The sequence below is a fragment of the Bos javanicus genome, chromosome 11, assembly GCF_032452875.1.
Source record: "Bos javanicus breed banteng chromosome 11, ARS-OSU_banteng_1.0, whole genome shotgun sequence".
In the NCBI taxonomy this organism is placed as follows: domain Eukaryota; kingdom Metazoa; phylum Chordata; class Mammalia; order Artiodactyla; family Bovidae; genus Bos; species Bos javanicus.
In genome coordinates, this window is record NC_083878.1 from 3,926,613 (window position 1) to 3,942,096 (window position 15,484).

The 15,484-nt window shown below is 55.5% G+C and overlaps 1 protein-coding gene across 11 annotated transcripts in view; it reads left to right on the top strand.

The window, feature by feature from the left end:
* INPP4A (inositol polyphosphate-4-phosphatase type I A) overlaps positions 1 to 15,484 on the top strand; it is a 122,210-nt gene that overhangs the window by 85,219 nt on the left and 21,507 nt on the right. For 5 of the 11 annotated variants that reach the window (XM_061431612.1, XM_061431610.1, XM_061431611.1 and 2 more), the window contains 8 exons: positions 3 to 111; positions 2,044 to 2,061; positions 4,579 to 4,762; positions 5,139 to 5,357; positions 6,006 to 6,255; positions 9,671 to 9,703; positions 13,647 to 13,819; positions 14,682 to 14,805. In XM_061431612.1, coding sequence (XP_061287596.1) covers positions 3 to 111; positions 2,044 to 2,061; positions 4,579 to 4,762; positions 5,139 to 5,357; positions 6,006 to 6,255; positions 9,671 to 9,703; positions 13,647 to 13,819; positions 14,682 to 14,805 — 1,110 coding nt within the window. The remainder of the gene's footprint in view (positions 1 to 2; positions 112 to 2,043; positions 2,062 to 4,578; positions 4,763 to 5,138; positions 5,358 to 6,005; positions 6,256 to 9,670; positions 9,704 to 13,646; positions 13,820 to 14,681; positions 14,806 to 15,484) is intronic. The other 6 variants (XM_061431615.1, XM_061431614.1, XM_061431609.1 and 3 more) reach the window with 4 other exon arrangements.

The window sequence follows — 15,484 nt, forward strand, 5'->3', positions numbered from 1 at the left end:
AGATCAGAACTATGACATCGTCACCATTGGGGCGCCAGCAGCACACTGCCAGGGCTTCAAGTCGGGAGGGCTCCGCAAAAAGCTGCACAAGTTTGAAGAGACCAAGAAACAGTAAGTTCTCAGAGGGTATCTGTCCTCCTTGTTCTGGTGTCTCGGGCTTCCTGGATTTAAAAAAGAAAAAAAGTCGCAAGGGGACCGCAGAAACGTCCAGCGTCCGAGCTGCTTTTGCAAGGTGGGGGAGCTGCCTGAGGCGCCTGTGCCGCTCTTTGTGCACGTCCAAGCTGGGCGGTGACGAGTGCCCGAGGGCCTGTCCCTGCAAAACAGGCGATTGAAAAATCCGCCCGGAGAATGGTTCCCCCGGCCCTGGCGGACTTGGCGGGCTCCGCTGCCCTTTAGAAACCTTGGTCGAAGGTCACAGGGTGTGAGGTCTGGGAAAGACGGTTTCCTTTCCTGGAGGACATTGGTGGTCAGTGTTCCCAGGGTCAGAGAGGCTCCAGGGGCTGCAGGGAGTGACCAATCAGAGCGGGGAAACAGCGAGGTGGGCGGGGCACGTGATAAGGGGCGGGGCCTCGGGGAGGAGCTCTGCGGGCAGGGCGAGCTGGTGACTAGAGCTGACAGGTTGAGCAGGTAGGGCGACAGCAGTGCTGGGAGCCTGCTGGAGAGAGGGTGCAGGGGCTGCTGCAGGGCAGGGGCGACAGGGAGAGAGCATAAGCTGACCTGTCGTGTCCGACACCGGGAGGCATTGGTGATCTTCCCGAACATCGCCTGGCTAGACTTAACCTTGACTGGAGGGCTCGGGTGTAGGAAGTAGATGGGATACGTGCAGGTGATGCCGTGGGCTCCTCGGACCTAGAGGTGGAGGAGGAGTGGGACCAAGACAAGCTTGTCTCAGGCTGGTAGGAGAGATGATGGCAAACGAGGGGAGATGGTGGAGGATACTGGTGGAGCGAGGTTCTGGAGAAGATGGGGAGGCAGGACTGGGCAGTGATCCTGGAAGGGCCAGGAGAAGAAGGTGGCATCGCAGAGAAAGAAGAAGCTGGGGCTGCAGCAGAGCAGCTGGTGCAGAATGTGGAGTTGAGGGGCCCCAACACCAAGGCCCACGATCCTCAGGAGGTCCTGTGGAGCAGTCGTGGCGGCCTGGTGACTGAGTGCACGCACACAGTGCTGGCCGCAGCCTCAGGCCAGAGCCTGGCTCTGTGTCTGGGTGGGTGTCAGGACAGGGCTTGAGCAGGTTGACCTTGGACTGCAGGGGCCGGGGAGAAAGGACAGGTGCAGTGGGCTGAGGCGTGAGCAGGCGGGCAGAGAGCACCCGGGGACTCAGGGTTCAGAGGGTGGGAGGTAGGCCTCAGACTGGGCAGCATCTCTGGGATCCTGCCCACCTTCCTGCAGCCCCCTTGACCTGGATCTGGCCCCACCAAGGGCTCCTCAAACCAGGCCACCAGACCCACCCGAGGATTCACCAGCCTGGTGGTCCCCTGGGAATTAGGGCAAAGACAGCTTCCTGTGCCACCACCGCTCTGCACGGCCAGCCGCATGTGTGTCGCTGCACTGCATGGGCCGTGTGGAGGTGTGAGCGTGCGACTCGAGCTGGCATGGGGCCCTGGAGGAGAAAGCCAGTCAAGGGGCTGGCCCTGTCCCAGGAAGGTCGGGGTGTTGATACCAGTTATTCTGCATGTGAACTTCAGGACTCTTATTCCCCAAAGGCTTTTTGTAGTATTTTTCAAATATATAATGTACATGTTTATGTATTTTCCTACTAATGGCATAAAACCGCCTGCAGGAATGGTTTGCACCAGGGGAGCTCTCCTCAGCCCAGGTGTAGCCCACCACATGGGCTTCTCCCTGGGGCTCAAGCACACGCGCAGACGCTGCTTCGACCAGGGAGCACCTTGGGCTCCTAAGCTGAATCCTCCCTGTAGTCGGGGCTTCCTCAAGTTATCTCCAGAATTTTGATGAAAGAGAACTTGGTTTTTACGTTTTTTTGTTTTGCATTTGCCGTTTGCTAACAAACTGCTAATATTTCGTCTTGGTTCTTCTCTTTAGCAGTTTTGAGGAGTGTTGGTGAGTTCTCTGTCTGTGGAGAGTGTGCGTTTGGGTCTTGCTCTCGTGCAGAGAAAGCCTGTCCCCTCCTCTGTGAGGTGCTGCCCCCGCCACGCCCCCGCAGGCTCCTAGTTGTAGTCTCGTAGATGGAACTCCCTTCCAACTGCAATGTTCTGTGATAATGAATAGCCCGTCTCCAGTCTGCTGTTTCAAACCCTCCCAGTCTGGCTGCATCACTCGGAGCAAAGACCCAGCTCTCTCTCCATGACGAGGAGGCACCTAGGCCAGGCAGGTCGCAGGTGCTGAGGCTTCAAGCCAGTACCGTGGTGTGTTTGGGAGTCCCTTCCTGGCTTCTTTTACTGCCATCTAAGGCTCTTCTGTTTTTACTTCCCCTTCACCTCTCGCAGGAATGAAACCAGCTTACTTTTTTTTCCTTTGGCCATGCTTCATGGCACATAGGGTCTTAGTTCCCTGAGCAGGCACTGAATCCCTGCCCCTGCCATGGAAGCACAGTGTCTTAACCGTAGACCAGCAGGGAAGTCCCCTGCATACATTTTTATATTTAATGGTTAATGGAGATTTGCAAAACAAATTACTAGGGTCAGTTTTACTCCTGGACGGCAAACCAGGGGTTAATATAATCAGATGACTTCTCCACCAAAGAATGAGATGGCAGCTGGAATCCTGGTGCCTGCTGACTGGGGTCCCCGGGTGCTGCTCCAGGCCTCCCCAGACTCACACAGAGTGCGGCCCTGGTCCAGAACAGGGGTTCTGCACCAGGACTCGTGAGGCTCCTGCTGCCCTTGGAACCGCTACCTTCATGGAGCTGGAGCAGCTCAGGGCCCTGGCCGGGAGGGCCAGGGTGCCACGGGGACATGGCCCTGTCCCCCAGCCGAGGCTCTGCAGCTGCCCCATTTTTAGTCTTCGTGCTCACACGACTGCTGTTCACAGTTGTCCATGAACAGCCACTGTTTGAGGTGTGTCCTTTCTCACTCCTGCCATGCGGCCCCTCTGTGAGCCCCAGTTACTGATAAGACCTGTGTGTGAGGACTCATGGGGAGTGGGGAGGTGATTCCTCTCCGGCTGGCTGGAGGCTTTGTATTTGCTGAAATGGACACACCATTCCACACACACACACGAACGTGCACCTCATGTTATGTGTGTTCTCTTGACTGGGGCCTGGGAAGAAGAGATTTGAAAACTCCCGCCCTAAGACTCGACTCCGCTGAGTGGCAGCTATTCATTGGGCAGAGTGATTGCAGCTTGGAGAGCAGCGTGCACGCCTCATGCTGTGCGGGCCTGACTGCGGCCTGCTGCATGGGCTTCTGACACCTCCATCATTTCTCACTGTGATGTCTGGGCTCGGGGTGTTGTTCGTTCTGGGGTGCTGTGGTTTTCGTGTGTGCATGCTGACCCCGTAGTCTGTCAGGGGGCAGGGCAGGGCCGTTTCTTGGTGACCCGGCTTTGGGTTAGCCTGGAAAGAGCCCAGTAAGGAAAGGGCTCATCCCTGATCACATGACCCTCTTCTCCTGGGGCAACGAAGGAGGGTGTGGTCCTCCACCTTCTCTCTCCTCCCCCAGAGTCAAAGGGCAGTTCTTTGAGGGTGTCAGTCAAGGCCCCTCATTCCATGAAAGATGGGTGCCTTGTATGTTTTCCCCCTGCTTCCCTCGCTTCCTCAGGTGGTCTGAAAAATAAGTTTGTAATATAGGGTTGATTTAGCATTTTAGCCAAGAGACATTCAGTTTATGTCCCCATCTAGAAGGTCCCCAGATGGAGCTGGTTCCCCAGAGGCTGGTGTTTGTGCCGGGCAGTGGCTGAGCTGTGTCTCTGGCGTTGCATCCCAAGAGGCACACACATCGCCTGGCAAGAGACGGGAGGACCGGTTTCCTAAGTCACTGAGGGCCTTGCCTCTTCGGCGCGTTCTCCACACCCCCTTCATCCCTCGGGACAGGATTTTTTAAGTAAGGGAGTCCCAGAGCAGGAGAGAAAGGACAGAAGCCCAGTTTTCTGGGGACTTGCTGAGGTAAACACACGAAGGAGGATGTACGTCTATGCATAGAAAGTTTGAAGTCCTCATTGGCCAAATGAGAAACCAGGAATCTTTTGGCAAATTCCAGCCCCCACTGAAGTCTCCTTGTACTGTGACGTGACCCCTTCCAGTATCAGCAGACCCCAAGTCTCCATTTAGGTAATACTTAGAAACTGAACGAAGAGGTTCTTAGGTGAAAGAGGGTGGATGTTCAGATGACTACCAGGCTCAGTATCTGTACACATGTGTATAAACACAGTAGAAATACAGATACATGGGAATGTAGATAAAAGACTTAATTGTATTTTAACATTTCAAGCCTCTACCATATAGACAGGATGGATCTCCTGAAATTTACTCTTGCCCGTCAACAACTAGACTAGCCTAGGAAAACACCCCTGAGGAACAGGACGCTTCACCTTGCGTTGGGTGCGGGCTGGGGTTGGGAGGGTGTCTCCAGCCTTGTCAACTTGGGAGAACCCTTTTGAATCTGTTCCAATCCTTCCTAGCACGTCATCCAGCTGCCAGTCTATCATCTACATACCACAGGACATCATCAGAGCTAAGGAGATCATCGCCCAGATCAACACCCTCAAAACCCAAGTGAGTTACTACGCCGAGCGGCTCTCGAGGGCGGCCAAGGACAGGTCTGCCACTGGCCTGGAAAGAACACTTGCCATCTTGGCAGACAAGGTAGGAGGGACTCCCCTGCTGCAGGTGGGGTGGGTCCCTCGGGTGTCTGAAAACCCCTGGACACCTCACATGTGCCGGGAGCTGTCCACACGAGTGGGGACGTTGGGAGGACCTCGAAGGTCTGTCTGCCTTCAGGTCTGTTTCCCACATGGCCTGGAACGGAGGTCTGGGACTGGCCTGTGGCCATAGCGCTGGGGCGGGGGCAAGGTAGTGACAGAGCCCGGGACTCAGGATCCTCGGTGACGGCTTCATGCCCTTGACTTTGCAGCGAGTGCCGGGGGGCTTGTTGAAGCTGGGACGCTTCCTCCGCCCCTTGGTAAGGCCTGCTCAGCACGGGTTGGGTGCTCAGAGGCTGGGCGTGCATGTGTCCCTGCAGACCCGGCAGCTGGTCACTGTGTGTGACTGCAAGCTGCTGGCCACCTCCATCCACGGGCTGAATGCCGCCCGGCCTGACTACATCGCCTCCAAGGCCTCGCCCACCTCGACCGAGGAGGAGCAGGTGATGCTGCGGAATGACCAGGACACCCTCATGGCTCGGTGGTCGGGCAGGAACAGCCGGTCTTCTCTGCAGGTGGACTGGCACGAGGAGGAGTGGGTGAGTCCGCACTCCCCCCACCCCACCCCCCGAGCTGAGCTGGCCTTGAAAACGCAAGGCCTTGCTCTCTCTCTGGCCATCGGCCCTGCCAGGCTGCATCTTCCTGGAACTGAGAGACTGAGGACTTGGGAGCTGTGCTCTGACATATCATGCTTTCCCGAAAGGTGGGCTCCAAGATCAGGTCTGTCCCTCTCGTAGTGACACATCACAAAGCCAACTCTGTCGCTTGTTGGGTGTGCTCTTCAGAGGCACTGGGCTCCTGCAGCCCCACCCCAGTGTCCTGAATTCTGTCTGTGTTTCTGGAGCCACCCCCTCCCCAACCCAAGTCATCAGCAGCTCCCCCTCAGAAGACCTTGGTCTCCTGTGACAGTCATGTGAGGTCTGCAGTGGACGGAGGAGGGGATGAGACTGTCCCTTCTGCCTGCCCTGGCCTCTGGGATAGTAACCGGCAGACTCTTCACAAAACAGGACATTGATTTGTCTTTGGAAAAGCAAATGCACCTGTGATAAGGAGCTGTGAATTATCTCACTGTTTCTAAATTGAGGGCTTTAGGGAGCATGGGGCCCAGGCGGGGGTCCAAGTCGGGGGGTGTCTGGCTTGTGTTCTGTCCCACCCGAGGCACTGACCCCGTGCCCTTGCTCTGGAAGGAGAAGGTGTGGCTGAATGTGGACAAGAGCCTGGAGTGCATCATCCAGCGGGTGGACAAGCTGCTGCAGCGCGAGCGCCTGCAGGGCGAGGGCTGCGAAGATGGCCTCCTGGGCGCCGGCAGCGGCTCCAGCCGGAAAGGTAACCAGGGCAGCCAGGCCTACTGGATCCGACCGGAGGACGTCCTCTGCGATGCCCCCTCCTCGCCATGCCCCTCCGCTGCATGCTGCCCTCACCCGACCACACCCACACGTGCGTATGCAGCCCGGGTCCCATGCATACTGTCTGTCTGTCCATGTGTCTCTAACTCCATGACCCCACGCAGACTGCAGGGAGGCCTCTCAGTAGAAGGGGGTGTCACAGTGCCCGGAGCAGCAGGTGGGGGCCGGGGGCTCTCCACGTCTTCATGGCTTGTTGGCCCTCAGCCCTCCCAGGTCCCCCTGCTGCGTCTGGAGGGTCGGGTTCCTAAGCATCTGTGGTTTGTCCACCCACCTGGGAACCTGAAGGAGGCGGAATGGTAGACACCTTTCTGGTGAGATTGCCTGTTGCATCAGGGGTGAAGGAGCAGGCGTAGCATGCAGGGAAGAGCAAGCTGGTGGCAGGCCAGCACTTGTCTGTAGAGGCTGGTGGTCGTGGGCTGGGAGCCCTTTTACAGCTGCAGCCTGCTGCCCTGGCCGGTGCTGGTAACTCGGGGTGCGCCCCTCTGCCACACCTGGGGGCCCAGCGGGGTTTATCTGTTCAGCGCCACCTCCAGGTGGGTCTCTCCGTGGATGGCAGGACAGTGGCCTGGAGCAGCCTGCTGCATAAAGAGCCCACCGTCTGTGGAGACGGAGCCTAACCAGGCACTCCATTCTGCTGGCTCCTAAAGCTGGGGGTACCGTGCTTTCTGAATACGGAGGTGCTTGGTCCCTAAAGCTCCGGCCTTTCCTAAGAGCTGGTGGGGCCGTGGGCCAGGCAGCTGAGACCGGCCGCTGCCGCCTGCTCGCTCCCCTTTGGGAGCGTCACGCGGTAGAGGCGAGGCGCTGACGGGCCTCCTGCAGCAGGACTTGTTTCCACACTGGGCAGCGTTCCTTCAAGACAGTCAGGCTCCTGTTGGAGCGGCTTGGTGTGTCAGATGCCCTCCGCACCAGCCCTCCTGCAGTCTGTCCCCAGGCCGCTCCTCTCACGAGCGTGTGTCTCCACAGTGTCTGCGTCCTCCACACTCCATCTCTGAGGGTTTGACTTTCAGTTCCCCAGACCTGTGTTTAGTTCATGGAGCTGTTTTGTCGTCGTTCGTGTTCTCATTTTTTACCGTAAATTGTGTTGCTTTTAACAATCTTTTGAAAGTTCATTGCTCATGTCTCTTTAATATTGTCCTGCTTGCAATTTAAACATATTTCTGGAGATAAAAGTTATTGATAGGAGTTTTAAAAAAATGCAGGAGGTAGTTTGTTTAATGAGGTATACTGTTATGCTCATAACTTATTAAATGTCCTCTTTTTCTAGGCACATCTCGTAATGTTCAAACACACATTTTAGTGCAGTTTTGAAGTGATTTAAATGAGCATTTATTTATGATATCTAGGGCGTGGCTGGTACCTGTGTGTGCCCGACGGATCAGCTCTGTTGTGCTCACAGGAGTAGGAAGTGTCTGAGAGTCTGACTCTGCTGATCAGCGTTCAGAGAAACATATGAAACCATGTGCCTCCAAAGTACCCGCCCGTGATCCTAAGCATAGCCAGGAAGCCATTCAGACCCCCGTGTGCAGCGGCGGATCAGGGGAACCAGACTGAGACGTTTGTCTTACTCTGTCTCTTGTCCTCAGGGGCCAGAGCTGGGCTCTGTCATGCTTCCTGATGCCCTTCCAAGTTCCCAGGGTGGTCCTTTCGGCCTAACGAGCAGGTTGGGTTCACACGTTTATTTATTACCTGTGAACAACAACTCCTGCTTCTTGGAAAGACTTTATTATCCCTTTTCATTCAGTTCTCCACCCCGTACTGGGTCCTTGGTTTTCATCTTTCATCAGGAAGTTGCCCTGCCTCGACCTTGCCTGGTGGGCGGGGTTCCCCTAGGGCCAGGGCTCAGCAGGACCCACTGGCCAGTCCCCACTGGCAGGAGCCACAGGGGCTCATGGGCCTGTTCCTCCTGGTTGTCTCCCCAAGTGACCCATCTTCACCCCTCCCCCCCAACCTGCCAGGATCTGCTGACTTCCACGACATTCCATGCACACACACTCCTGCTCTCCTCGTCCCCAGAGAGTTATTCCAACCTCGGACCTGCTTTCTGTTAACCTGAGGTCCACGGGTCACACCCCAGGTCGTGTGCCCTTGAGATTACATGCTGCCTGTGTGTGGAGCAGTCCACTGTGGTCAACAAATCTCAAGGGACTCAGTGCCCTAAGGCCACCAGAGGAGATCCCTCCCTCTCCCTGTTACTGAAGATGAATTTGCCCAGCAGGTTTAGCCCCTGACCTCTTCTTAGGCGTAGTCCCAGCCCAGCTGCTTGGGATCAGTGCGGTTCATGGAAGCAGGCCTCTAGACCCTTCTCCTCATGGAGATTCGGGATCTCAGAGGTTCTGGGGAGGCAGGAGTTGGTATTCTTCCCAGGTCTGAGGCACTTCAGGTTTTAACCAGATAGATGTTCTGTGTCACAGACCCCATGGTGGCTTCCCTCCTTAGGAAGCAGATGGCCTCGGGAGGTTTGAGCTCTGGTGATGACACTGAAGTCTTCACCACACACAGGTCTTGAACGTTGGTCTGTTTTCTGTCCTGCTGGCCAGTTTAAGAAGTCATGGCCAAAGACAATTAGAGGGAAGATCCTGGCCACCGCCCTCCTGCAAAGTCCAGGGTGTCAAGTCTCCATCCAGCTGGCTCTGTCTGTTCTTGGGGATCTGAAACTGCCTATTTAAGGATCTGAAAACATTGTTGGAAACCAAAAGTTCAGACGTAAAATAAGCTTTTACCCCCAAACAATCCCTTTCAAACTTGTTTCTTAATAAGTGGCACACACAGTTAACCAGGAAAATTTTAGTTTTTAAGGGAAAAGTGAAATTCAAGTGAGTACTTCCCGATGCTACTCAGTGAGGGTGAAATCAAGTTAAACGGTATCTTTAAGGGACCCAAGGGGGCGTTCCAGTAGTAGCCCTCCCTCAATCATAAAGGTTTTGTATTCGGCTTACGTGGTAAAGATTGGCGTGGACGTGTTTGGTATATGGGTTTTCTGACCGGACCCCAACCTTTTGGATCTCAGCAGTTGACCTCTAGCCCAGGCTCCGCGGCCCATCAGGGCAGTGGGCTCTGAACTGGACGCTTATTTACTGGTCAGTGTCTCTCACTGCACGTCTGCTTCCAGATGTCGTGGGTCAGCATGGGCTCCGGCACATGCCATGCGATGGACGTGGGGGCGTTATCGCACTGTGACACGTTAACCTGCTCTTCTGGAAGAGCGTGTCATGTTGAAGTGTCAGCAACATGAGTGCTGACACTGGTGTGTTGGGCGGTGTGCTCCCAGCGGCCCCACCACCTCCATGGGACCCCTCGGGAAGAGGCGGGCAGGCCCCTGGCCTCTTCTCCGCTCAGTTGAGCCAGCTTACTGCCAGCTGCTGCCGCAGTTGCTCTAAGCGTTGAGTTGTTGGTGTTTGAACTGTGTGCGTGCCTTAATCATCCATGTCACCTCCATTTCTGTGCAGATTGCAGCCCCCCTCCTGAAGAGTCCAGCCCAGGTACGTGGTTTCCGTTCAAGGCTCCGCAGACCTCTTTTTAATATCCAGGTCGTGTGTGTAGCTCCACTGTCAGATTACCGTGTGCTCCCAGAGTTGGGAGGATTCTCGAGGGGTTTCTTCCTTGTGCGGGATCTAGCAGCTGCCCTTGGGTATGCCGAGGGGCCAGGCGGGCTGGGCACTGTGGCATCCTGCAGCCGTTCAGACGGCTTGTGTCTCCGTCTCTGGGGGTCCTGGAGTCGGGGGCCTGGTTAAGACAAGTTCATGTTTATAAATGATTCTTCCTGTGATTCCACCCGATTCTGCAAGCATCCCATGAAGGCAGGGAGGCAGATGAGGCGTAGCTGCCCAGGTGCTGTGACCTCGCATCTCGCAGCATCCTCTGTTCTGAGTCTGGCTGCGGCCTCAGACTTCCCGTCAGACCCTGCTGGGGCCTCAGGTGGAGTTAGTGCTAGAAATGGAGTCCTTTCTGCTTCATCTGCATGGAGGAATCGGTGTTTATGACTCTAGTTCAGGGGTCGGCCAGCCACAGCTCTGAGGGAATCCCGTTCACCTAGATACCATTGTCCTGAAGTGAGTCACACCTGTTCGTTCACACGGTTCCGTGGCTGCCCGGGGGCAATTCCAGAATTCAGCAGTGGCAACAGAGACCCCAGGGCCTTTAGAGCCTGAAACACGGAGTGTAGTGCTTTAGAGAGAAAACGTGCCGACCCCTGCTCTAGTTCATATTGCGTTTCCTGAACGTGGCTTGTGGTTCTCCCAGAGCGAGCATGAGACCCCCAGATACGATGTTTGTTTTGTTTTGCTTCCCTGCCCCTGACTGCGCAGGCGCACAGGGCGAGACACATGCTGCCTACTCAAGCGCAGCCAGCCAGGACCATGAGCTTCACCACCCTGTTCCCGTGCGCTCAGAGCACCCTCTCACTCCCAGGGCACCGGGTACTCAGCTCTGCTCACGGCCGTTCCCCCAGCGCCCCGGGTGCTGTTGGTGCCTCAGCGGGCAGTCCGATCGGGCACCTTGTAACAGGCCCACCAGCCTGCTTCAGCCCCTGTTTCTCTCCCCCTGCCCTGCCCCAAGTTTAGTCTGGCCATGAGCAGGTCTCAGCACCAGTCCCCTGGGCTCTCCAAGGCTTGGCAGCTGCTTGGGCAGTTACCTCAGCGCCCCCTCCCCAGCTGGTCCCCAGACTCGCAGCCCCGCTGAGCTCACCTGCATGGCAGGTTGGTGCCTCACACTGCGCTGTCTCCCCAGGCTCTGTGGCAGTGACGGTCCCCAGAAATTAAGACCAGGGGAGGTGGTGGTGGCCCTGGAGCAGCTCGGGCTCCCTCAGCTCTGCACATCCTGCAGTTTGCGGAGCTGACAGGCGGTCCTGTGCTTCCCAGGCAGCAAACAGCCTGGCTTGTACGCTCTCCTCGTCTCCTGTCAGCTCCACCACCTCCCTGACACTCAGGTGGCCTGTCCACAGTTGACGTCAGATGAACGCAGATGGTTCCCTGCCAAGAGTTCCCTCAGCTTTCCTCACAGAGCTGTGTTGAGTCCGAGTTAGAACACGCACATCCCCGTATCTCCCTACTTCCTCCCTTCCGGCCCCTGTTAATGAGAACACACAAAAGCACAGCTGTCTGAAGCCGCGTGGTCCTGGGCTGGCCCCTCAGTGGGTGTTGCGGGTGAGCAGGGAGACAGGAGCTTGTCCCACAGAGGGTGCTGCTTCGTCACTGCTGGTTTTTTTTCATGGCCAGGCTTTCTTGATCAAGGAGGCCGAGTAAACCCCTTCACCAGCCCTAACATCCCAGATACTTAATTCAGGTTAATTCCTTAAATCTGGTTAATTCCAGAGGAAGTCTCATTATTGCCCCTGAAGTTCATTTTGTTTAGAAGTTTTAAATTTTGCTCTGTCTTCATGTTGACCCACAGTCTTGTCCCCAGCCGCTGCGCACTTACATAGTCAGATGTGTAGACAGACGGCAGTTCTTTTTTGTGTGTCTGGGAAAAGACTTAGCCTCTGTGAGGCTGTTTCCTTACCCGTATTAGTCACCCCTTCTTTGTGGATTAGATGAGAAAATAGGTAAAAGTGAGGTCTCACAAGTATTCACTAAGGGCTGGTCGACACTCTACACGAGCCCTGGAGCCACCCAGACACGCTGAGCCTTTCTCTGGGCAATGTCAGGCTCGTCTCCTGTTCAGGGCTACGCCTCTTCTCTTTGACAAATTCTGAGTGCTTTCTATTTTTTTTAAACCATTCTTCCAACACTACAGTTTTTTCCAGTGTTTTTTCCCCTCTAATATAGCAAAACTGAGCCATTCTTATATGAATTTTGTTTAAACATAAGTAAGGCAAAGTAAAAAAATTATATGCAGACAGCTTGTTCAGTCAAATAAGACCACTTATATATTCTGCTCATTTTCAGGTTAAAATGATCGTAAATTTGCATATTACACATATGTATTCACATTAAGTGGAAAAGTCAAGCAAAGTTGGCAGCATTTGCTCTCAGAGCATTTACTTCTTAGGTGAAGGATGGTCTGAATGCCTACCTGCCTCTCCCCACAGGACTTGACTGTTAAAACTTAATGCTAAAATTGGCCTTTTTTGATAGTTGTTGAGTATAATTGACCTGGATTCAACAGAGTTATTCAAAGAAACAAAAGCATGGCCTTGGAGAATTTTAGAGGAAGGAAGAGACGTGGGTGTCATTTACTGCAGCCGTCCCATTTTGGTGCGAAGGCCCCGTGGCTCAGTGGTGGGGGCCTGCCCCAGCGTCCCCACCACCGCTCGGCAGCAGCCGGGCCCGGGACTCACGCTTCCCGCTCCTCCATCCAGGGCTCCTCGTCACTGTGGTCTCCTTCCTGAGGCCTTCCTGCTGTAGACTTGCTGCATTTCAGCCGCCTGTTTCCGTGACAGATGGAAATCCTCACGCATGTGCAGTGTGCCTTGCGTGCACACTTAGATCGTTTCCAAATTCTGAGTTGCTGTGTAGACTTGCAAATCTGTGTCGACCATACAGGGAAGTCCTTTTGTAGGTTTTAGGCATTTCTCTAAATTTGTTTCTCAACAGAGTGTGATGCACACACAGGGCAGAGCTGTGCCCCCTTTTCTCTTGTTTAGATGCTGTTTATCTGAGACAGAGTTGACCATCCTGGTAGCTGCCCTGCTCATGAGGCCTGTCCCGAGTAGGATGATGGCCATGGGCACCCAGTGACCCACACCCCTTCCCAGGAGGGCGCCCTGCCTGGGCCGCACGCTGGATGCTGGGGGGGCTTCCCCAGCGGTAATGAGCCAGCACCTATCTGCTGAACGTCTTCTAGATAGAAAAGACAAAAAGAGCCAAGGCCAAAAATACCTTTCACTCTGTTCATTTTCCCCGAGCATCTATTTTTTACAAATTGTTTTGGTACAGGGTCAAAGTTTCCGTATATACCAAAAAAAGAAAAAGAAAAAAAACCCCAGTACGCTAGGAATAGATGACAGGAAGGTGAGGATCGGGGCAGGGACACAGGGGGCTGAGAATGTGGGCTGCCTTGGGGAGGGCTCTGTCCCCAGACACGGGCCGAGGGCCTGAGCCCGCTGAGCAGGGGCTCAGTGCGGGTGGCTGCCTTGCTGCAGAAGCACAGGGCTCCCTGCCCTGCTGCCTGGGTCAAGAGAAGCCAGGTGACAGGTCTCCCGGGGGCCCTGAGAGGGACCGGCCTCAGCAGACGCCACGCGCTCTTGGAGCCTTTCTGCCATCATCCAGGGAGGGGACAGTCAGGAGTGTTTGGTGCAGAGTCCCCAGCGGGTCGGGAGAGTGGGCGGGCAGGCCCCCTGGAGACGCCTCAGGCTAGAAGGGCAGAGACAGGCTGCACTGGGCGCCAGCTGCGGGCCTCCTGGAGTGGGGCGGACTGGACAGGGCGGCAGGGCTGGGCTGGGGCCTCCCGCACGCTGCCTTCTCAGGCGCCCCTCCCTCGTGCCAGGTGAGTGGAGCGAGGCCCTGTACCCGCTGCTGACGACCCTCACCGACTGCGTGGCCATGATGAGCGACAAGGCCAAGAAAGCGATGGTCTTCCTGCTCATGCAGGACAGCGCGCCCACCATCGCCAGCTTCCTGAGCCTGCAGTACCGCCGTGACGTGGTCTTCTGCCAGACGGTACGTGCCACGAGCGAGCCCAGACCTGGGCCTGGCCTGCCGGCCTGGCCCTCTTGCGCCCTGGAGGAAGCCAGCAGGGCCGTGCTCTCCTGCGTGTGGCTTTGCCCATGCGGCCTGCGGCCCGGATGTGGGTGTGGAGGGCGGGGGAGGGGGAGCTAGAGGCTCATGGGTGCTCAGGGGCCGCCGCCCCTGCTCCCCCAAACCCGCCCCAAGGGGCCTGGGGTCGCACAGGCATGGGGTCACCTTTGTTTCTCCCTGCAAAGAAGACGCACAACCTGTTTGTAAAACAGCAGGTGTTACACCTGCTCAGGCACCACTCTGTTCTGGTGATTTCCCTGCAGAGGAGGCAGAGCTTAAATGAGCACCCTAGTTTACAGATGCCAGTGATGTAGTCAGTAGTGGGAACAGTGGCAGCAGCTGGGCGGGTTTGTGTGCTTCCTGTCCCCCTTGGGGCCTGGGATGCCTGCGAGGGCAGGGTGTGACCAGAGCCCTTGCCCAGGAAACTCTTGAGGGCCCTGTTCTCTGCTTGTGCGCCTCGTCATGAGCACCCCAGTTTCCATTCAGCACTGGACTGGATCTGTGGGCATAGAGGGCTTTTCCCGCACCTAGGGGAAATTGTTCTGGGCTTCCAGAAGGTTCTGGCCCAGGAGTAACCCCAAGGTCGGGTCAGGAGCTGAATCAAAACTAGACTGACCTCTAGAAGCAGCAAGCCTGGAGCGCCTTCCCTGCAGCCTTTGTCCCCCATGGCCTCCGCGTTCCTGGCCCCAGGCCCCAAGGGCGTGGGGCTGCTGCGGGCAGAGCGGTGCGGGCGCAGGACGCAGCCGGGCCAGGAGCAAGGCGAGGCGGTGTCTTGTCCCCGCAGCTGACGGCGCTCATCTGCGGCTTCATCATCAAGCTGAGGAACTGCCTGCACGACGACGGCTTCCTGCGGCAGCTCTACACCATCGGGCTGCTGGCGCAGTTCGAGAGCCTGCTTAGCACCTACGGTGAGCCGGGGCGGGGGCCTGCTGTGGGGCCCCTCCTGGCCCCTCAGTGGCTTTCTGAAGCACGGGTAGTGCGTGCTGAGTAAAGTGTATCCAAAAAGCTCCCAAGTGTATAACAGAGAACTAAAAACAGCCCTGTATAGTTGTACACACACACACACACATACCCCCCCCCACACACACACACCACACACACACACACACAGCCCCCTGTGGTGCCTTTGTTACACATCTTGAAGGTTTTTCTAGTTGAGGATAGATGACAATTTTTAAAGAATAGCTTCCTGTGGAACACTTGGGCTGTTTGAGAATTGTTCCTATTAAAACATCTTTGCATATTTTTGTGTACTTTTGGCCCATTTTTGCACCCACTGAATCATTTGGAAGGAAAGTTGGTGGGTCAACAGATAGGAACACTTTAAAAATTCTGATATTTCCAAATTGTCTTATAAAGGCATTTCTTCTCCTTACCTTCATTTTCTGTTTATTTCTTCTTAGGTGGTAAAAGTAGGTAAATTTTTTTATTAATGTATCTGTTTATCTTTGGAGTTGTAAGACATTGAAGAAATACCTAAAGAAATCCTTTAGATAGAAAATCTAAAGAATGTGGAAAGATTAAAACATCCAAAGAGATGGCTTTTGTTCCTGAAGTTCCCCACATAGGCGTCCCTGTCCCTGCTTC